This window comes from Serpula lacrymans (assembly GCF_000218685.1).
Source record: "Serpula lacrymans var. lacrymans S7.9 unplaced genomic scaffold SERLAscaffold_1, whole genome shotgun sequence".
Classification (NCBI taxonomy): Eukaryota; Fungi; Basidiomycota; class Agaricomycetes; order Boletales; family Serpulaceae; genus Serpula; species Serpula lacrymans.
The window spans coordinates 255,338-278,963 of record NW_006763290.1 but is presented as its reverse complement, the minus strand read 5'-3'; the positions used below and the strand labels follow the sequence as shown (position 1 = coordinate 278,963).

The 23,626-nt window shown below is 43.0% G+C and overlaps 1 protein-coding gene across 1 annotated transcript; it reads right to left on the bottom strand.

Moving 5' to 3' along the window:
- Positions 1 to 18,219: 18,219 nt before the first annotated feature.
- SERLADRAFT_404465 (uncharacterized protein) lies at positions 18,220 to 22,802 on the bottom strand (the record flags this gene model as incomplete). The annotated part of the gene is made up of 12 exons (XM_007311994.1): positions 18,220 to 18,618; positions 19,342 to 19,803; positions 19,862 to 20,226; positions 20,332 to 20,421; positions 20,477 to 20,857; positions 21,131 to 21,661; positions 21,766 to 21,808; positions 21,878 to 21,919; positions 21,976 to 22,039; positions 22,160 to 22,176; positions 22,570 to 22,756; positions 22,795 to 22,802. The coding sequence occupies 12 exons, from the start codon at positions 22,800 to 22,802 to the stop codon at positions 18,220 to 18,222; spliced, it is 2,589 nt and encodes an 862-aa protein (XP_007312056.1).
- Positions 22,803 to 23,626: the final 824 nt, after the last annotated feature.

Genomic DNA, 23,626 nt, shown 5'->3' with positions numbered 1-23,626 from the left:
CATGAAATAAGGAATATATACTAACAAATCCTGCATAGGTAGTACAGGATAAGATCATCAAAATAAGGAAAAGAAAGGGATAGAACAATTAATGCTGCGTAGGTAATATCACAGGTTTGTACAGCCATAAAACAAAGTCCAATAGCAGAAAGAGAGTAAGAAAATCATGATGTCATGGGAATATGCAGTAGAAAAAGGCAAGGCAAAATAATATCAGTAACAACACAGTTCCCTTGTTGTCAGTCAGGCATTCTAAAAAAATGTGTCCATAAAAATGATTCAAAAATCAAATATAACTGCACTGCAAATGAATGTTCTGCTGAAAAAAAAAACTGGAGCCACTGGTCCACCACCTAGTCCAAATCTGACGGTTCCATGGCCTTACCTGTTACAATAACACAATTTTTGGACCTTTAGTTTTCATTCTCCTCTTCAAACTTTCCTTTGTAGTTTTCACACCCTGTGCCATGCGGCACTTTCCATTATTGTTCAAACTCCACTTCTCGCACTGCGCAGGATTCAATTAAATTTCAGGGAAATAGTCACACAAGGAATTATGTCACATGTGACGTGTTCATCATTGGACTGCAGCTTTGATTGTGAATCAAAGCTGCAGTTCAAGGATGAAAACAGTCTGGAAGATAATTAGAAATAATTTCAAAAAAATGCTGTGGATAAGGGTTGAATATAAGGAAGATATGAGTTTGAAATGTTTCATAATAAATGCTTAGGATCAATGATGGTGCAATTTAGAGTGGATCCTCAGAGAATTTTATAAATATTATCTACAAAATATTCTCTTTATGTTGCCTGCCTTGAGCATGATCATTTTGTAAATATTTCCTATATAATATATGAGACAGTAGTACAATGATTTTACTAAAAAGTCCAGACTCAATGCTGTGAGGACAGGCAAATGATATTAGGGATTATATTTTAGAATTTTGCTTCATATTTTCCTTAGATATAAATGGTATATTTTTACAACAAAATAACTGTAAGATCACACTGCTGTGAGGAATCGATTTTTCTTATCGCATTCCCGTCATGTCGTGGTTAGCAGACTCGATCCCCGTCACTCCTCTTGCCCTCGGACTAGAGATTACCGCAGGTGTCTTATTACTTTTATCCTTTTTCTTCTTATTTTCTATTCACACTCACGTCCTATCATACCTACGACGAGGTAGACTTGTTGTCGACCCTCGAGAAGATATCCAGATGACATAAGCCACGATCCAGTGCTATGTCTGGGAATACTTCGGAGGAATATTGATAAGCGAAGAAGGTTGTGAGTCAGCGCCTTCTCATGGGCTTACTGATACAACCAATCGTACATCCCTTACCAATACGTTTTCTCATACGATTAGTAAAAATGATAGATCGGACCACCTTCTCCTTTTTTCTTATTGGTTAGCTAGCTGGTCAGACCACTTTCTCAGTTCTTCCCTTTCTCGGTCTGACCATCGCCGTTCACTATATAAAGAAGTACATACTCGATGTATTGTTCTCTAGTTCAATATTAGTTTGGATTTGCGCTTATACCGATACTCTTCATCCTCATACCCTGATTCACCGCCTTCCAGCAAGGACTTGACCAGGCATTGTGCTTTGTTATATAGCTTCGTATTTGTTGCCTGACAACTGCAAGTCTAGCTAATATAAGTTGATCCCCACAGTGATAGCAATATAAGTGCTCATAAAGCTACTATAGTGGTTAAACCTGCTATAGAACCTTTGCTATCTATAGAGCCTCATATAGCTCTATAAATACTCTAATAGATGTTGGTGTTACGCACGAAGTGCTTAACAAAGTCTGAGGGTTCGTCGAGGTTTGTAAAGAGACTTATCCGAAGACAAGTTCGAGAACGTAGTTCTGAGTGGAGGTTTTCCAACGGGAGTTGGTCTTCTTCTGAATAGAAGTCTGATCTTAGGAGTCTAGCTTTGTAAGCGTAAACTGTGTAGAATCGTATTGGAGAATACTACTGCTATTACATGGTATTTATAATGGAAGGGGATTGATGATAGGAGTTAGGTCCTATCTAGGGCAGGTCCGTCTGTTGAGGACTAAGTACTATAATAGGTACTGTGAATGCGAGAGGAACGGAAGTGTACGTGAAGGAAATGAGCCATCGGTCCGATGGTATAACCGATGAGTAAAAAGAAATGAGTAGTCCTTAAATGTCCAATAGAGATCGTAACAGTTGGAAATTATTGTGTGGCTGATTAAGAAAATCCACACAGACAGGATTTGAACTCTCATCCTGTTAGTCGGTTTTTGGGTGACTAAGTGAACTATAGCCACACATCACATATTCATCCACTACACCATGAGAGCTTATAAAATGTATTATACAGGTGTTATATATTGACCTTTTATGGACAGGTTATTTTTTTACTCATTGTCACCACCTAGATTTGGATAAATCATTATTCTTATGTTTATAAATATCAAAGATACAAACTACTATTTCACTAATACAGACTACGTAATTGATTAATGCTGTATGATATTAGCCCTTTTAAGCAGTTTGAACTATATTACTATAACTATGACCTTTACAGCTATAGGAGCTATGTAGGCTGCCATAGGCTATAAGAGCACTTATAGTACCTTGCCTATATTAATATACTTGACTCCAAACACGTCTGGCCTTTTTTACTGTTGAACAAGTTTATTAGATTGATCCAGAATTTGAGGGAAATATAGAGACTTCTCCCCTTGGTTAAGATTTTGCCTACTACTGTGCTATAAAAGCTATGATTGCACTGATAGTACTATAGTTTCTATGAATGCATTTATATATATAGTACAAACACTCTGTATTAGTATAAATACCCCAATAGATCAAGGAGACTCCTCAGCGAGTCCTCCTGTTGTTAACCAACAAACTCCTGCAGCTTAAGGGGTAACCACCCCCCATTCACTACCTTTATAGTGTGTTCCTGTGTGCGCCAGAGTAACTAACTCTTGGTTGTTACATTAGGACCTGCTCTTCTACTCTCTCGCATGTTGTGCAAAAAGTCCCACTGGGAACCCGGACTCCAGGGTGAAGGAGATTTAGTTATTGTTTGGGAATATCCCATATAGCAGATAGGTGCGCTCTTCGCAACGGCCTTGTAGTGCTTTGGGAGAAGAAACAAAAACCTATGATACGCGGCCCCCAGCGTTAAGGGGAGTACTATAGCTCAGCAGCTGGTGTGGAACCTCTGTTGATTAGATTTAGAAATACAAATTTTCCTCTTCGAATACCTCTGACCAGGCCGGGCACTTGCCTCTGCCAGTCTGGAGAAGGGTTGACAGCTTAACAAGCGGACCACCCCCTGACAACCGTTTGGACCAGGGTTTAAATACTATAACTTTATATACATTTTCAAATACTGTAGTGTGGGTAGTTGGGGATTGAAACCCGATACTCAGCTGGGAAGAGGTAGATCCGCAGATAGCAAGTGGGGACCCCCAGTTACATTTTTTATACTTTACAAAGAGAACAAGTTGACATGTCGTTGCAACCTCAACAAGATGTCAACGCTCTGTTGCATAACATGCAGCAACAGATCTTGGTGTTAACCACGCAACTCGCCAAGCTGCAGGCAAATCCCTTGCGGCAACCCCCTCGGTAGAGAAGAAGTTCAACAAGAAAGTCTAAGTTGTCGCTGACCCTGTTGCCTTCAAAGGAGACAGCACAATTTGCCGAATGGTGGATCAAGCTCCAAATTTGGGTCAAGGCAAATTGGGATGCATTTGCCGACAATTTTGAGGTAGCCACTGTGGTGCTATCTTGACTAAAAGGACCTGTGGCGGGTCGATATGCCCAAGTTAGAATGCAGGAGTGCTACACTGCGGGAGTGTGGCCCACCTGGGACAATCTCAAAGTAGAGATCAAAAAATACTTCAAACTGCAAGCTGAGCGTGACTGGGCGCATCAGCAAATCCGTTCCTTCAAACAAGGCAACATGAGGACGGATGATTTCGTAACCCAGTTCCTGGCCCTCTCTATTCAAGGGGGTCTTGGTAATGAACATGCAGTAGAGCTGCTGGAACGCAATGTGAACCCCCACATTGCAGAACAGCTCTATCTGCAAGATATGAGAAATGATGACCTCTCTGTAGCAGCAGAGGAGGTGAGAAAGATTGGTAGGGCCATAGAGCTCTACAAAATGCACCAAGGTGGCGGGTCCACCACCAAAAACAACAATTCCCAGAGGCACCCTGGGTCATCAAACCAAAAACAACATCACTCTCACGGGTTCCAGCCGTTTGGGCTGCAACCAGGTCGGGGTGCTCCAATGGATATTGGCGCGGTCCAGGGCGGACAAAAGCGCAGATTCACCTACTTCAACTGTGGGCAGGAGGGGCACATGGCACATGATTGTAGAAATGGAGTGCAGGCCGCTCAACAAAAAAATAACCAAGGGCGCCAGGCGCGCCAATTAGAAACAGAAAAACCGGACAATCGGCTCAACTCTTTGGCCGGTCGTTTGTACGACGAAATCCGAGCTTTCTTCTATGACCAACAGGTCAATGAGATGAAGGCTCAGGGAAAAGAGTTCAGAGCTTAGGTCACTTGGGTGCCTTTGCTCCTATGAACAATGAAGTAAACCACAACAAGGTGGCCCCTGCTCCGGGGTGTTGCACGAGCAATAATGGAAAGAAGGGGATGACTCCCTTATTTGTAAATAAATTTCTAAATTTGTTATCTGAAACCTGTACCTGTATGAAGCATTGTGACTGTAATATTTATGATACTACCGCTGCACCAGTGTCTCCCTTGGAGCGTGGCCCCGGCAAGACAAACAATAGGGTACTTGATTCTGGTAAAAATGAAATAGAAAAACATGTAACTTTCAAAACTTCTTCTTTGTTGGAGCCACCCTTTCCCAAAATCCCAAAGCGTGTGTTGATGCGCACATATTTATTCCAAAAGGAGATCTGTTTAGACGTTGGCATGGAAAACCTTGCCCGGGGCATAGTACACCCAACAAGTGCACTGCTTGATTCAGGCGCTAACAGAATCTTCATAGACCAGGTCTGGGCGGAGCAGATTGGACTCCCAAATCAGATGTATCTATTCCTGTCTATAATGTTGAGGGTACGCTTAACGCAGGTGGCTGTATCACGCACAAATGTTCTTTTGTTGTCAAGTACCAAGGACACAGAGAATGAGTCACTGCTGAAGCTACCCAACTAGGGAAGATTAATTTAATCTTGGGCTGGACCTGGCTATTTAAACACAATCCTGAGATTGACTGGCAGACATGGGTTGTCACATTGTCACGTTGCCCTCAGGAATGTGTGAACTTGGGTAAACCAAATCACATCGGTCACGATGAGCGTCTTGAAAAGATAAACACTGGTCACGTTTATGAGCTCAGATCTTTAGGAAAGATTGACAATGACAATGATGAGGTAACACTCGAGGAAGAGATTAAGAGGCTGGTACCTCCCAAGTACCATGACTTCTGGAAATCCTTTTCAAAACATAAGTCAGAGCGCTTCCCTGAGGCTAAGCCTTGGGACCTTGCTATAGATTTGAAAGACACCTTCAAACCGAGAAAAGGACACATGATACCACTCTCTGCTCCAGAAAGAGATGAGGTATCAAGTTTCATAGACGAACAGCTTAGGAAGGGTTACATCAGACCTTCCAAAAGTCCTATGACGTCCCCGGTGTTCTTCATTCCTAAAAAGGATGGAAAGAAGTGTATGATTATGGACTATCGTTACGTGAATGAGCACACAGTTAAAAATGCGTATCCGCTGCCTTTGATCAGTCAGCTAGTAGACAAATTGGCTGGTGCCAAGATCTTGACAAAAATGGATCTCAGATGGGGGTACAATAATGTACAATGTCGATGATGAGAACTGTTGTTAGAAAACCACACACAAAAACAAACTAACAAACAATCCTCCCAGATTCCACGGAACTTGTTTATGGGCTTTGCCTCCTAGAACAGTGGGTGCTCTGGTTGTTTGTGGGATGGTATGTATGAAGATCCTTCAAAGTAAAACCCAGAGATGTATGGGTGTGGGTTTGAGGAGGGATAGTTGAATTTAAAGAGGATAGGGGCTTTATGACGAGTATAGATGAGCACTACCTTGCTAATCGTAGCACAAGGTAGGTTTGAGAACGATAAGATGACACGGTTCCCAGTGATAGCAGGCTCCTGACGCACAAACTATAGCACTCAGAAGGACTCTAATTGAAAGGGATGATAAAGACTTTAAAAGTGACGAGTGACGATGACAGCAGTTAACAGTAGTAGCAGTGGGAAGTGTTGTGGCCACACTGGATCACAAGCAGCAGAGTAGTGAACTTGAAATTAGAGAAGAAGTCTGGAATTGAGTTCTTTGTTTTTTTTACAAGGTAAAATACAGCGGTTTATATAGTGAAAGAAAAGTAGGCTATGCACAGTATAGCTGTGCAAAAAGAATGAGAAAGAACATGAAGGAAGGAATGTACGCTGACAAATCCTGCATAGGTAGTACAGGATAAGATTGTCAAAAAAAGGAAAAGAAAGGGATAAAACAATGAATGCTGTGAGTAATGTCACAGGTTTGTACAGCCATAAAGTAAAGTCCAATAGCAAAAAGAGAGCAGGAAAATCATGATGTCATGGGAAGATGCAGTAAAAAAAGGGCAAGGCAAAACACTATCAGTATCAACACAGTTCCTTTATTGTCAGTCAGGCATTCTAAAAAAATATGTGTCCTTAAAAATGATTCAAAAATAAAAAATAATTGCACTGCAAATGAATGTTCTGCTGAAAAAAAGAAACTGGAGCCACCAGTCCACCACCTAGTCCAAATCCAATGGTTCCATGGCCTTCCCAATGGACTGGTTGTGTTGGACCACCTGGTCAAACAAGGGAGGGAGAGGAGTGGTTCCAATTTGGAACAAGTGAGTCCCAGGCAGTGTGTGGTAGATGTAGCTGTAGCGAAGATGATGGACAAAAGATAAGTGTACCCAAGTGAATGGGACAGCAATGAACATGGGCAACGCAAGGGGATGAACCTTCTCCAGCTCAAAAACTACCCACCCACACTCCAACCGGGCGAGACGAGCGACTGATGTTTTGATAGTATATGATGGCAGATTGATGTTATGAAGATGGACCTGTTGCCCTATTTGAACCGGCCACCAGGGCTTTGCTGATATCAGCAGCGGCACATGGTAGTTGACGGATTGGCAACGGAAGCGGATAGGAAGTGGTGACATCAGAAATGGTGGGGGAGCAAAGAAGATGAGGAGGAGGAGGGTGGAGGTGACAAAGAGATGGACTAGAATGGGGATCCAGAAATGACCGTTGGGTGAGAATAAAAAGGAGAAGAAGGGGCCCATGGTGGGGCTAGGCAAAGGAAGGGGAGTAAGGGAAACAATGAAGGTGAGGGCGCAATGCAATGTGTAGCCTGTGGCGACGCAAAAATTTGCCAAAATGCCGAAACATGGAAAGTACCGAATGGAAAACAAAGGTGAGCGCAACTGGATTGCCTAATAGAGGTGGTGCTTATCAGTCACAAGATTGAAAAAGGCAATATCAATTACTATTCCACGTGGCACTGTGCCTGTGTGGCAGAAAGGCGAGTCTTTTTGAATATTTGCTTTGTTATTGACACCTGTCCATGCTACCAATCGACTTTGGTGCATGACAATGCAGAGACAATAATGCCTCCACCGTTGCTATATTTGATGAATAGTGCATGGTCGTATTCAGATTTTTTGAAGTCAAGTCTTTTGAAAGTTGTGGTAAGCTTTTCATACCATTGCTTTCCAGACTGTTTTAATCCATATAGACCTTTCTTTAACTTGCAGACCAAGCCTCTTTGGTTTGCTTTCAGATATTCTGTTGGTGGCTGCATATATATATCCTCAGTCACTTCTGCATTGAGATAGGCTGACTTGATGTCAATCTGATGGATTCTCCAGTTGAGAGCGGCTGCATGAGCGAGTACAAGACAATTTGTCGTCAATTGTGAGACGGCCTATGTTTCAGTGTTTTCTGTCCCATATGTTTGGGTGATACCATTTGCAACCAATCTCACTTTAAATTTTAGGATGTTTCCATTCGGTCCTCGCTTGATTTGTGTCACGTAGTGCGAGCAAATGATGTTGGCGTTCACTGGTGGCTCCACCAGGTCCCAGGTATGCAATTTTTCTATCTGTTTTATCTCTTCTTCTATGGCTGCTAACCACTCCGTTCTGTAGCGCCCTTTTAGCGCCTTGGTAATAGAGGGCAAGTTGTTTTTGGACGACTCGGCAGCAGCGTCAGCCGCTGCTATAGCGTACTGGTGAGTCGCTGCCTCACTTTCCTTTGTATCTGATGTCCATGCAAGGTTTGTGCGCCCGTTTTTGTGTAGGTTTTGATAGAAACTAGGTGGTTTTGGCTGACCACGGCGCGGACACTCCTGGGCCTCTAAAATGGGGTGGTTGGGTCCTTGTTTGACTGGATGAGGCTCGTTAGGTGGGTTTAGCGCTGGTTTGAGGACCGCCGGTTTGTCTTGGGCTGGCACTTGTGCCAAAAATACAGGTGCATCATCCTTGCGTTGCTCCCTTGCTAATGAATTTGTTTGCAGGTTGTTTTGGTCTGTTTCTTCAACCACATCAAGCAGGAGTGGGTTGTTTTGAGGCAGCAGTTCAAGCCACTTGTTTGGATTGAAAATGACATCGTGTTTGATGGAAATGGTGCATTTGTCTGGCCAATATATGCGGTACCCCTTTGATTCTGAGTCATATCCTACCCATTTTCCAATCTTAGCATGGGATTCAAGTTTTCCCGCATTTAGGATTTTGATGTAGGCTGTACATCTGAATTCTCGAAGGTCCCTCAGGTGTAACAACCAAGAGTTTGTTACTTTGGCGCACAACTAGAACACACTATAGAGAGGATGATGAGGGTGTGGTTACCCTTTAGGTTTCAACAAGTTAGTTGTGAGGATACAACAGGAGGGCTGGCTGAGGAGTCTCCTTAATCTATTGGGGTATATATACTACTACAGGTTTGTTTGTACATGTGTACTATACATTTGATGAAAGCAGTGGCTGATGATGTCAGAGGGTGCAGCCCGTGTGACCAGCTCCACTGCGTGAGAGACTTGTATCTAATATAAAAAGAAAGGCAGTGCAGCGCGAGAAAGTGAAGTTTGAACAAAAGGAAAAGTGCCGCATGGCACGGAGTGTGAGAACTACAGTAAAAGGTTAAAGAGGAGAATGAAAATTAAAGGTCCAAAAATTGTGTATTGTAACACTACCCCCCTCCTAAGGCTCGACTTCCAGGCTCAACCAAATACCGGAGGTAGTAGTTAAATTTTTGGGCATAGGTTGAATAAGGGAATTAAAAAGGTTTGAATCCATGCCTCTAAGCTTCCTAGGAGCCGAGGGATTCTTAGAACAAAATTTGCGAACAGCGTCGCAGGAATTGTCCAGATGGAGATGGGCTCCTGGTTCCCACGTTCTGTCCTCGTCTCCATAGCCCTTCCATATGACTAGGAACTCTAACTTTCCACGCTTCAAGCGTGCATCTATCACTTGTTTGACTTCAAATTCTTCTTCACCTTCCTGGGTGACTACAACCAGTCTGGGCCAATCTACACGCTGTCCTGGCAGCGGCCCTTTGTAGGGTTTCACACGGCTAATATTGACCGTGGGTACTACCCTTATTTGTTTTGGGAGTTCCAGCTCCACTGCATTGGGTTTGACTTCCTTAATCCGGTAAGGGCCAATCCACTTTTTGGTCAGTTTTCTAGACTGATCTTTCAATTTTAAGTGGTCGGTGTCTAACCAGACCAGGTCATCAACCTTGTAGTCAGGGGCCTTAGCGCATCTACGCTCTGCCCTGTCTTTCATCTGCTCTGCAGTTTTGAATAGTGCCTTGTGCGTTTCATCCAAGACAGACTTCATGTCTTTTACCATATTCTCAGCAGTCTTATTCTTGCTTTTACCAGGTTCTACACCCATTCTGGGAAGGTACAATCTTGTAACCTCAAATGGTGCTTTCCCTGTAGCCGACGGCTGTTTAATATTATATGAGAACTGGGCTATCTTTAGCCACTTGGCCCAATCTGTTTGTCTGTCATTAATGAATATCCGGAGATATTGTTTCAACTCCTAGTTGAGTCTCTCCGTTTGTCCATTGGTCTGCGGATGGAACACCGTTGATAATTTAGGTTTGATGCCCAGCATCCGCCATAACTTTTTTGTAAGTTTGCTAGCAAATTGCGGTCCCCTATCAGAGATAACTGTTTCCGACAATCCATGGATAGACCATACAAAATCTTTAAATAGATCTGCCATACCAGCGGCGGCAATGGTTTTGTTGGTGGGGATAAACACCACTTCTTTGGAGAAGCGATCTACTACCACCATTACTGAATCATACCCCTTTGATTCGGGTAGATCCATCATGAAATCAACCAATATATCCTGCCAAGGGCCAGCTGGTATCGGATTTGGCATAAGTTTACCGGCCGGCGGTTGATGTGAATTCTTTGCCATGGCACATCTCAGACAGGATTTTACATATTCTTGTACAACTTTGACCATGCCAGACCACATGTAGTTTCTGGAGATCAACTCCATTGTTTATTGCCACCCAGGGTGCCCAGCCATTGGAGTGTCATGATATCTATCTATTGCTTTGATTCTTGCGGACTCAGGCACATAGATTTTGTCTTTAAAATGGAAGAGCCCATCTTCCCATAAATAATTTTCATTGCCATCAAGGCGTGCCTTCTTTTCTGAGGAGATGTCTTTCTTAAGGGCTCTTCCCATAAAGAGTTCTTATTGCCGTCAAGGCGTGCCTTCTTTTCTGAGGAGCCTGAGATGTCTTTCCTGAAGACTTCCAGGAGATCAGAATCTTGCCTGATTCTAACATTGGCAACCCTTGATTGGTTTATCAGGGTGAGGCCTTTGTTGTCATCTTCTATTCTGTTGGCATGATCCTCTCTTCTGGACAAAGTGTCTGCTTTCCCCATCGAAGTTCCAGGCTTATGAATTAATTTATAATTAAACCTAGACAAGTATACCGCATAGCGGCCTGTCTCTGGTTCAAGTCTTGGGCCATCATAAAATACTCAAGATTCTTATGATCAGTCCAAATTTCAAATTGGTGCCTAGCACCTTCTAAGTAGTGCCGTCAGTGCTCTAAAGCTCTAATGATGGCCAGCATCTCTTTATCATAGATCTGATAGTTGTGCTCCACAGGTGATAAACTATGCAATAAATAGGCACAAGGCCTCCAAAGATTGTCAGGGCATTTCATTGATGGAGCAGCCCCAGTAGCAAAATCAGAAGAGTCAGTTTCTAGCTGGAACTCTTTGTCTAATTCTGGAAATGCTAATATGGGCGCTGTTGTAAATGCCTGTTTAAGCTTATCAAAAGCTTCTTGTTCCTTGGTGCCCCAATGCCAAACAATATCCTTTTTAGTGAGATTGTTCAACGGTCTCGTGATTTTGCAAAGTTTTCAATAAACCTTTGGTAGAAATTACCCAGGCCAAGGAAGGCCCTAACTCCTTTGACGCGAGTAGGTTCTGGCCATTCCAATATAGCCTGAACTTTCTCAGGGTCCATCCTGATTCCATTCTGGCCTATTATCATACCGGGGAGGTCTACTTCCTTCACTTTAAAATTACATTTTTTGGGTTTGATGAATAGGTCCTGTTCCTGTAAGCGTCGAAGGACTTCTTGCACAATCCTGTCATGCTCAGCCTCATTGTCCGACTTTGTAAATATGAATAAATTGTCAATGTAAATGACGACACAGTTTTCCATATCCGCAAAGATCTTGTTCATCATGCTCTGGAAGGTTGCCGGTGAATTGGTCAACCCAAAGAACATGACAAGGGGCTCAAAGGATCCTCGGTGGCACATGAGCGCGGCCTTCCAAGCATCTTCTTCTTTGATGCGTACATTACTGTACCCCCATCTGAGATCCATCTTTGTCAAGATCTTGGCATCAGCCAATTTGTCTACTAGCTGACTGATCAAAGGCAGCGGATATGTGTTCTTAACCGTGTACTCATTCAAGTAACAATATTCCATAATCATATGCTTTTTACCATCGTTTTTAGGAATGAAGAACACCGGGGACATCATAGGACTTTTGGAAGGTCTAATGTAACCCTTCCTAAGCTGTTCATCTATGAAACTTGAGACCTCATCTCTTTCTGGGGCAGAGAGAGGAATCATGTGTCCTTTTCTCGGTTTGAAGGTGTCTTTCAAATCTATAGCATGGTCCCAAGGCTTAGCCTCAGGGAAGCGCTCTGACTTATGTTTTGAAAAGGATTTCCAGAAGTCATGGTACTTGGGAGGTACCAGCCTCTTAATCTCTTCCTCGAGTTTTACCTCATCATTGTCATTGTCAATCTTTTCTAAAGATCCTCATAAACGTGACCAGTGTGTAACAACCAAGAGTTATTTACTCCGTTGCACACAGGAACACACTATAAAGAAGATGATGGGGAGTGGTTACCCCTTAGGCTGCAGTGATTTAGTTGTGCTAGACAACAGGAGGACTCGCTGAGTCCTTCCCCATGTATTGCTCCTATATATACTAAAATACATGAGGTATTGTACAGTTGTAAATAAAGTTTAAAGTCCGATGTCTAGCATGTGACTGATCACATGGTGAGCCTAGACACTGGTCAGGTGACTATGAAAAGTCCGAAAATGTAAAGTAAAGTAAATGGTCACATGACTGGTCATGTGACTTGGAAAAATAAAAGTAAAAGTATGAAAAAAAGTGAAGTGTAAGTAGGTACTGGTACGTCAATTGTAACACAGTGTTTATCTTTTCAAGACACTTAGTTTGATGGACGTGACTCGGCTTACCCAAGTTTTTACACTCCTGAGGACAACGTGACAATGTGACAACCCCCGTCTGCCAGTCAATCTCAGGATTGTGTTTAAATAGCCAAGTCCAGCCTAAGATTAAATTAATCTTCCCTAGTTGGGTAGCTTCGGCGGTGACTTGTTCTCTGTGTCCTTGGTATTCGACAACAAAAGCACATTTGTGTGTAATGCAGCCACCCACGTTAAGCATACCATCAACGTTATAGATGGGAATAGATACATCTAATTTTACAAGTGGGAATAGATACATCTAATTTTACAAGTGGGAGTCCAATTTGCTCCGCCCAGACCTGATCTATGAAGATATGATTAGCGTCTGAATCAAGTAGTGCGCTAGTTGGGTGTACTATGCCCCGGGCAAGGTTTTCCACACCAACATCTAAACAGATCTCCTTTTGGAATAAATATGTGCGCATCAACACACACTTTGGGATTTTAGTGGGAAGTGGCTCCGAAGAAGAAGAAGAATTATCAAAAGAAACATGTTTTTCTACTTTAAGCTTTTCTATGTTTTTATTTTTATTTTTACCAGAATTAAGCACCCTAGTGTTTGTTCTGCCGGGGCCATGCTGTAAGTTGCTAAAGGTGTCTGGGAGAGAACTGAGTATAGTCCTTACGTCCAAACACCTATGCGTTGTTCAACCCGCAGGGATCAACCAAGGGATTCAGAAGAAAGTGTTGAAGACTACAATGGAGTAGGTCCGCAGGTTGGCAAATAAGTCCGCAGGTCCGCAGGTCAGTTTGCAGAGTCCGCACTTTTAAGTCTAAACGGAGCGGATGTCACACATCAGGAAAAAGCCTTTTGCTATATAGCAGAGGGGTTTGTACATATGTGCAAATAAAGCCTATTATAGCACCTATAGCACTTATAGCACTATAAAAGCAACTATAGTACGATCAAAGTCCCTATAGTACTTTAAGAGCAACTATAGTATGATCATAGTGACCATAGTGTTATACAAGCAATAAGAGCAACAGGAGCAACAAAAGCAATCATAGTATTATAGATGCAAAATTTAAAATGCTATATATGACTACCATAATGTTTAATATGCATATTTGCTACTAAAGATAAAATTTGTGACAAACATCCAGAACATTACTATGAGTCCAATGATGAGGACATGTATCGTGCAAACCACCAAAAGCAGGGATAAGTTGACAAACCTGTCTAATACTGGATAAAGATATGATTTGTCCTGGAGGAAAACCTTCAGTGTTTAGAGATACCTTGTTAACAGTGTACATTAAGTGGTCCTTTTCAGCTGTGGATTTGAGGTTGCTATACCACTCTGCATATGCCAAATGATGTTTTGGCCAATTATTGGGGGATGGGTGGAAACCGTATAGTGTTTCAGGTAGTTTAAATATTACTCTCAATCTCCCAATTCTTGTTCCTTGAATACAGTTATTAGTATTAGACATGCTTGTGGTCATAGGGTAAGAGAAATATTACCTTTCATTCCTGTAGCCTCACAATTAGGAGATTTCATCACAACCACTGTGTCAAACTGCAACAATGGATTGTTTTTTCCACTTGGCCTGGCTTTGACAGAATCTACCTGGTCATTCTCCAGGTCAACATCATTGCCTAGACTATCTAAACAGAATTTGAAGCCATGGAAGATATCGAGGTTTTGAAATGGAAGGGGTAGTAATCTGGTTTCACCACGTGTATTTGGGTGAGTTAGTTTACTGTTAAGGAAGACTTTGAGTGCTGATTCAAATCCAGGACACTAATGCTTCTCCATGACGTCCAAAATGCTTTGCTGACATTTATTAGGATACTTGGCGACAACATGTCTTTGGTCTTGGAATTTGGAGTGAGGGAATTTGTCTTCTTCATTATCCATGGTTATTTTCAGGTAGCTTTGGAAAGCGACCACCTTTTTACAACACAGAAGCCATGTCACCATTTGTGGTGCTTCATTTCTTTTATTAGAAGCCCTCCAACCTTCTTTTGCAAAGTCGATATGGAAGCGCTCGAACATCTCCGTGTTGTAATTGTTGGTGGTTCCAAACCATGTGATGAACTGGCAGTAGTGGAGGAGAGAGTGGAATTTAGGGATGTTCAGGTGTTCTCTTATGTTGAGTTGTACCAATATATCTTTGTGTTTGTGGAAAGTGTCCAAAGCATCTGAAAGGTAGCCCAGAGTGGTGTTGTCATGAGTGGGATACTGTGCTATCTGGATGAAGTCCAAGAGGGATTGGTATGCAAGTATTGCGCTCCTGGGGATTTTTCCAATCAAACATCCTAGCAATATACAGGCCATATCCTTTCTCTTTTTTCCTCCAATCTGGCCTAATGCAGAGATTCCATTTTTGAAATGACAAACACCATAACAAGCAGGAAGGGAGGAAATGCACTGGTCAAGCTCCTTGGGATCCATAAGGTCCTTGCACCAGTTCACCATATGCTTAAAGACGCCTTGGTATAGTTGATGGAAAATGTCGGGGGAAACAGATAAATGAAATGTTGCAATGAGGGAATTTAAGCCAGAATGGCTCGTAAACACCACCAGAGACCTGTTTTTCCTTGCACCTCTCCTGAAATTGATTGAAGGAGTTTGCATTGACTTTAGCATCATAAATAACTTCCTCAGTCCAGGTTTGTGTACATTGTCGATGATGAGAACTGTTGTTAGAAAACCACACACAAAAACAAACTAACAAACAATCCTCCCAGATTCCACAAAACTTGTTTATGGGCTTTGCCTCCTAGAACAGTGGGTGCTCTGGTTGTTCGTGGGGTGGTATGTATGAAGATCCTTCAAAGTAAAACCCAGAGATGTATGGGTGTGGGTTTTGAGGAGGAGGGATAGTTGAATTTATAGAAGATAGGGGCTTAGTGACGAGTATAGATGAGCACTACCTTGCTAATTGTAGCACAGGGTAGGTTTGAGAACGACGAGGATGACGAGGTGACGAGGTTCCCAGTGATAGCAGGCTCCTGACGCACAAACTGTAGTGCTCAGAAGGACTCTGATCGAAAGGGATGACAATGACTTCAAAAGTGGGAAGTGACGATGACAGCAGTTAACAGTGGTAGCAGTGGGAAGTGTTGTGACCACACTGGATCACAAGTAGCAGTAAGAAGTGGACTTAAGATTGGAGAAGAAGTCTGGAATTGAGTGCTTTGTTTTGTTGTTTTGACAAGGTAAAATACAGGGGTTTATATAGTGAAAAGAAAGGTAGGCTATGCACAGTATAGCTGCGCAAAAAGAATGAGAAAGAACATGAAGGAAGGAATGTACACTGGCGAATCCTGTGTAGTTGGTACAGGATAAGATCGTCAAAATAAGGGAAAGAAAGAGATAGAACAATGAATGCTATGTAAGTAATGGTACAGGTTTGTACAGTCATAAAAATAAAGTCCAATAAGAGAAAAAGAGCAAGAAAATTGTGATGTCATAAGAAGATGCAGTAAAAAGAGTATAAAGAAAAAAACAATATCAGTATCAACACAGTTCCTTTATTGTCAGTCAGGCATTCTAAAAAAATATGTGTCCATAAAATAATTTAAAAATCAAAATAATCGCACTATAAATGAATGTTCTGCTGAAAAAAAGAAACTGGAGCCACCAGTCCACCACCTAGTCCAAATCTGACAGTTCCATGGCTTTACCAATGGACTGGTTGTACTGGACCACCTGGTCAAGCGAGGGAGGGAGGGGAGTAGTTCCAATTTGGAACAAGTGAGTCCCAGGCAGGGTGTGGTAGGTGTAGCTGTAGCGAAGACGATGGACAAAAGATAAGTGTACCCAAGTGAATGGGACGGCAATGAACATGGGCAACGCAAGGGGATGAACCTTTTCCAGCTCAAAAACTACCCACCCACGCTCCAACCAGGCAAGACGAGCAACCGATGTTTTGATAGTATATGATGGCAGATCGACGTCATGAAGATGGACCTGTTGCCCTATTTGAACCGGCCGCCGGGGCTTTGCTGATATCAGCAGTGGCACGTGGTAGTTGACGGATTGGCAACGGAAGCGGATAGGAAGTGGTGACATCAGAAATGGTGGGGGTGCAAATAAGATGAGGAGGAGGAGGGTGGAGGTGACAAAAAAGTGGATTAGAATGGGGATCCAGAAATGACCGTCAGGTGAGAATAAAAAGGAGAGGAAGGGGCCCATGGTGGGGCTAGGCAAAGGAAGGGGAGTAAGGGAAACGACAAAAGCGAGGGCACAATGCAATGTGTAGCCAGTGGCGACGCAAAAATTTGCCAAAATGCCGAAATGCGGAAAGTACCGAATGGAAAAGCAAAGGTGAGCGTGACTGGATTGCCTAATAGAGGTGGTGCCGATCAGCCACAAGTTCAAAACAGGCAATATTAATTACTATTCCACGTGGCACTGTGCCTGTGTGGCGCAAAGGCGAGTCTTTTTGAATATTCACTTCGTTATTGACACCTGTCCATGCTACCAATCAACTTTGGTGCATGACAACGTGGCTCTCCAGGAGTAGATTCTGAGAGCTCAGAAGCAGGTCTTTTGCGTTTGGGACATGTGCCGTACTTTGTATATGTCACAAAACATTGTTCTGGATAATCTGCAACGTAGCAAGCCAAGATAGGATGGACTCTCCTTATAGCACCATCCCCCCCAGTGACATTAATTCCTTTGATGCGAGCTCTCTTCAAAGGCTCTAGTATAATCCGCATCAACACATGAAAAAGGTGCTGAACCCTTGAAGACTTCTCCTTTGCAGTAAGCTGAGATCCTATGGCTTTGTTGACGGACAGATGTCCTATAAGTATGCAAGTATGTTGGCTTGGCTTACAATGTATAGCTCTGGGTATGTTTCCAAGTGTGAGATAGACAGGGTAGGCTGATTTAGAATTAGAGAATTGCGTGAGCTGGGTTTTGTCCGTTGCAATAATAACAGGAGCCAAGGCTGCCCCAGATGGTAGACGAGCCTATTCCGAAGATTCTGTAAGTCACTGTAAGTGGGACATACATAACCATGCTCACCTGAATAGCATGCCACCATTTTCCCGTCCACATTTCATGATAAATCCTTGATTCTTTCCTCACATTGGTGAAAATCTTTTTTGGGCAATAGACTATATGTTTGGCATGTGCAGGGTTTCCAAGGAGAGCCCTGATGGCTGAAAGTACATCTCTATACTGGATAAGGTGTGTCTCGTTTGGAGTATCAGGAAAAGATATCATAGTTGATTTCCATTCAGCCCTAGACGGTATGCTGTAGTCAACAATTTTGTGTAATCCATGTATATTATGGTACAAAAGCCCCAGCTTCTCCCTGACCTGGCAATAGTATAAGCAAGATTCGTAAAAATCATGAAATCACTGACACCTGGGATACTTAACAGCCAATTAAAAGACTGGTGCCCTATACCATCTTGAATTGCCTAACATGCTACTCTCCAATCCATTTCCGAGGCAAAGGGGAAGAACTTGGGGTCTGAAGCTTCACCCATTTCTACGTCTTCACCATCCCCACCTGCTGCAATGAATTCTCTTCTCCACCTCTGATGTAAAGTCTCGTCCATGCTTATGAGCTTGCCAGCTGTGGGATGTTCCACCTCCATACGTTCATCCTCATTGTCATTTAGGACTATTGAGTTCTGATGAAGGGATGACCCTGCTGTGTTTTCCCCATCATCATTAATATTAGAATGTGCGATTGGAATGAATGAAAAAAAATCCTCTTGCAACTCCTGTAGTACTTCGCCAATTGCCCCCTCCATATACTCATCATCTATTAACATGTCTAATCCACTAGCTTCTTCTCCATTATCTTCTTGTTGCTGCGGGATAGCAAGTGATCATAACTTTCCTTTGTGGTACCACAGGCATTTTTTTGCAGAGCCAAGATGTGTGTTAACAGCATGAGCTATTGCAAATGACCTTCCACATTCAGCAGGACACATATAGGGAGCATCTCTGTTAACCAATGTATGATGATGATATATAGGCAAGGACATAATAGGAGAAATGGAAGTCTGAATAATAATGGTGCTCTGAGTCACTGATAAAATGAATCTGTAATGGGTCTTGCTATTTGGGGCAATGCAGCAGTTACGGTCATAAGTTGTCCATTCATGTGCTAGTTAAAGTATAGAAGATATAAAGTAGAAAACAACCACCCATATAAAGAACACAGTTCAACATAGATAAAAAGCAATTTAAGAAGCATAGTGTTGGCATTTGTGACAAGCAGAGTCTGGGAGGCTAGATCTGTAGGCAGCCAGAGCACTTTCTTTTCTCCTAAGAGCATTAAGTGCCCGAGTACGTGCCCTAGTTGTCCCCATAACATCTGATGAAGTTGATTTGGAAGGTTTGACTGATGCAGAATACCTAGGTATGCTCCCCCCACTACTCGTCCCTGCAATGTGCGTGACCACAAGCGGAGCATAGAATTTGAATCTATCATCACTTGAGCGCCAGAGATCCAAGTGCGGTATAAATCCCTCTGGCCTTATCAATGGCTGTCTCAGGTGTGTCAATTTCTTCCTGCTAGTTTGTATAACATTGAGAGCTTCATGAAAGATCTGCAAAATGGAGTTGTGGGTGGTGGGCGTCAACACCAGGAAGGGGGCAGGGCCAAGTTTGATGAACCTCTCAGGGATGAACATCGCAGAATCGAAAATTGTGCTACGCAACCGTTCAAAGTAGGGGGTCATAAATTTGAAGTAGGTTGAAATATGTCCGTCAAGGAAACTACAGAGGTTATCAGCCTTGCCAAATGTCGTGAATTTGTGATGCGCTGCATCTGCATGGGTATACTTGGTGTTGAATTCAGGATTGAGCCATTTCCTGATTACCTCCCACTCCATAAACACCTTGTCCTTGAATTGGTAGGGCTGCTCCAGTAGAACACACATAGCTAAAATAATGTAGTAGAAGGACTCAACATCATGATGTGCTGCGTGCTGAATGGGCTCTCCAGGTTGTGCATTCTGTATTTCTACAGCCATGAAGGGCTCTGTACCCTGAGCAAATGATAAGAATCAGTTAGTACAGGCGGTAGCTTCAAAAAAAAAAACTTACTGTGCGTTCAAGGACATGGTTTCCGTTATCCACAGCCCACCCCTGGCCCACCAAGAGCTCAAAGGTCTCGTGAGCAGTACCTCTAGCGACCTCCATTTCCCACCCTGGAACATTATGGCCATGTATTGAAGTGTTGGCAAAGGAACCTTGGGCCTGCTGGATTACGCTTTGTTGCTGTGCAACCCTTTTCAGCATGGTGTCCAACATCTTGGCCTTGCGATCATGGCGGGCAGGATCCTCCTCTTCAGAGGAAACTTCAAATAGCCCCTCATCAAATACGGCATCTTCTTTATCAAACTGAGATAGATTTGACTGAGAAAATTCCCCCTCCTTTATCTTTGGTATTGCAGCCGCAAACCCCCAATCTGCAAGCAATCCACAACGGATACACTCATGAGGAGGCCTACAATCTGCTTTGACCTGCAAGGGAGGCCAATCTGAGTTTTTTTGGTCAACAATGAGCAAATTACTTGTAGAACCATCTCGGTACAAGATCCTGACTGGAAATGTGTTGCCCACAGGGGAAAAATAGTTGATAGAGCTATATGCCATCTTGTGGCCTTGTTTTCCCATTAGCAACAAGGTATATTTATAATATTCAAAATGTTGACGCACTTGTGATATGGTCAATTGTAACAACAAGAAGCTCCTCCAAACAGTTGAAGTCTGTTATAAGAGCGCCAGCTGGAGTTGTAGTAGAACGTATATGTGCACGAAGCTGATACGGCTGATAGGGATCTGCAAGAGCCATGTTTCTCTCTTTGGCGTTGATCTCAATGGTTTCAATAGAGTCTTGTATGTTGCTTGTACAGTTGTACTGTGGAAGTGGGTGGCCATCTACTCCCTCTCTCCACTGCTTCGAAACTGGGACCTTCTCCTCGCCAATCAAACAAGGTACTCCTTTTACACCCTTGGCCTCAAGTAAATGCAAGATTGCACCCTCTGTTAAAAGTCGATGAACATCATGCCAGGTATCTTTGACGATGATATTGACGCCTAGTAAGGCAGAAAACTAAGGGGAATTAAAGCCGGCAAAGGCAGGGACTTGGGCATGACGGACAACCGTACCACATCCATAAATACTGTCCGTAATAAAGAGAATGCAATGCACTTTGAGTTCACTGAGCACTGATGTCTTGATATGCATGGGGCTAGCCGTGGCATCATACCCCATGCAAATGTCTGTGCTGTGAGCAAAACCCAAGACAACGTGTAAGAATAAAAGTGGCTGCTGATGGACGTCAATTTCAGATGTTACAATGGAACCACCTTGATCTATGTAAAGGAGAGTGAATGATGCTCCACATAAAGCAAAGCCTAAGATATGGAGCCGGCGATCTTGTGCAGCTCTGAGAAATGATGCATGTCCCATCAGCTGAAAAATTTGCCCATGGAGGGGCACTGAGTTTTTCTCCCTGTCCTTGAGCTCAGCCAGTGCGTGGACACTTCTCCAATTTGCTGGTGGAAGAGCTTTGGGATTTGTGGGGTTGTCAGAGCTAGCACTCATCAAGACTAGGTCGGGACGCTGTCTGCCACTGCCGTCTTCCACTGAACAAACTGAGTTGGCAGCGGTCCACCATCTCAAGGAGGCAGTTGCCGTGCTGGGTAATGCAGAGTAGACCTTCAGTACAATGTTGTTAAGGAATGCCGCACACTCATCCTCCAAACCTGGACTCCAAGGTTTTGTAAAGTCTGGACAGCTACTCATTGTTGTCCAGGATTTATCCTTGGTGCTGTAATAACCTGCATCATGTAACAAAACCAGCATGTTGTATAGCATGGCTTTTGTCCCATATTGACCTGTGAAAATGTGAGATAAAGGGAAAATTACTGGGAGGAAATCCTCCAGTGCACAGTACACTTTAAGGGGCGCAGCCTCTTTCTTCAAAAGAGGGTCTATAAACCTATGAAATTTTGCATCAGGCCTTTGATAGCAAACCCACTGAACTAAATAGCAAAAAGGCAAAGGCTAGGGAGTCAGCATGGGGGAGCAAAGTCAAGTGAAGTACACATTACCTTTGGATGTGTGAAAGGCGTGGTGCAGCGGAGCAGCAGCGGCTATTGGAGTAGTTTATAAGCTACCCAGACTCAATGTGATCAAAAAAGAGACTTACTGAAGCATTTAGGGATGAGGTGATGACAGATGTTGATCCAGTAGTAGACATCTCAGGGATGAAGCTGTTTCAGAAAGGCGGGTGAAAGCTAGTAAAAAAGGAAGAAGACTCATCTACTACCAGCATATTCACTATTCTGCCTTTGCCATCTCCAGAGGGAGTTCTGCATTGAGCTTAAATTAACCCGGACGTTTCCCATGTCTGTGAGAGGACAATTGGCAGTATATTCATAGAGCTTTGGCTTTGGCAGTACATCCTAGAAAGGAAAATGCTTGAGTGCACAAGCACTTCGCATATGTAGTAGTGGAGAGTTTTTGGCAGTATGTCCCAGAAAGGAAATATTTTGATTAGATTAGATTCTGGGTGTTTAACTATACAAGCAAAGCAAAGTCGGGCGCAAAAGCAGCAGGAAAAAGGTCATATTGGTCAACCAAAGCCCAATCCTCCTCCTTAGTAAAAGGCTAGCACTTCTTTCTACGTGTTTTCTCAAATATAGAGTGCCTATCTGGGAGGGTGGATCAAACTTTGCTGGAAAAGTGTGTCTTGCCATTAGGATGTGCTTTTTGTATGCGTCAGGGAAGTATGTTCACTTACATCCTGTATCTTGCCCATATCCTGCAACTTCTTGTTGTCTTCTTGCAATATGGGAATTGTTCCATGAAATTGAGCACCTTTACCAGCATTTGCTGCTTGCAATTGGTGCTCGTGCAGTATATCCCAGAAAGGAAAGTGCTCAAGCACTCGAGCACTTTCCTTTCTGGGACATACTGCCAACTGCCAACTACCAAAGCCATGAAATTGTCCGTATCCTTGACATACATACCCATGACTTGGAGCTTCTACTTCAACTGCTCAACAACAGCCCAAACCTACCACCAAACCTTGTGAATTTCCGCTCAAACTTATCTGTACTGGTCACTTATAGATCATCATCATGTTCTGTGCTATCTATTGGTCAAGGTGAACACACCAACAATCCTATCCCTCAACAGAAACTTTCTTCCTGGGCGGCAAGCCAGAATACTACCTATTCCAGCAGTGTGGACAATTTGAATGCAACAAATCTATGGGATGAGCTCCTGCGCTGGCAGTCTTCACCACAGACATCAAACTGGAACCACTCTCTTCCTGCTACAATCAATGCACCTATCAATGTCTCCCTTTCCACACCTCATTCTTCCATATTCTTGCTTCCATCACCTCTCATTGCTACCTCTTCACTGTTACAATTGACATACCAGCACCTATTTACGCTTCACTTTTGTACTTTACTTTTCATTTTCCAAGTCACATGACCAGTCATGTGACCATTTACTTTACTTTACATTTTCGACTTTTCATAGTCACATGACGACCAGTCATGTGACACAACACCTGACCAGTGTCTAGACTCATCATGTGACCGGTCACATGCTAGACATCAGACTTTAAACCTTATTTACAACTGTACAGTACCTCATGTATTTTAGTATATATACAGGAGCAATACATGGGGAAGGACTCAGCGAGTCCTCCTGTTGTATACCAACTAACTCACTGCAGCCTAAGGGGTAACCACTCCCCATCATCTTCTTTATAGTGTGTTTCTGTGTGCGCCAGAGTAAGTCACTCTTGGTTATTACACTTCACAATGTCCCATTTCTGACTTCTC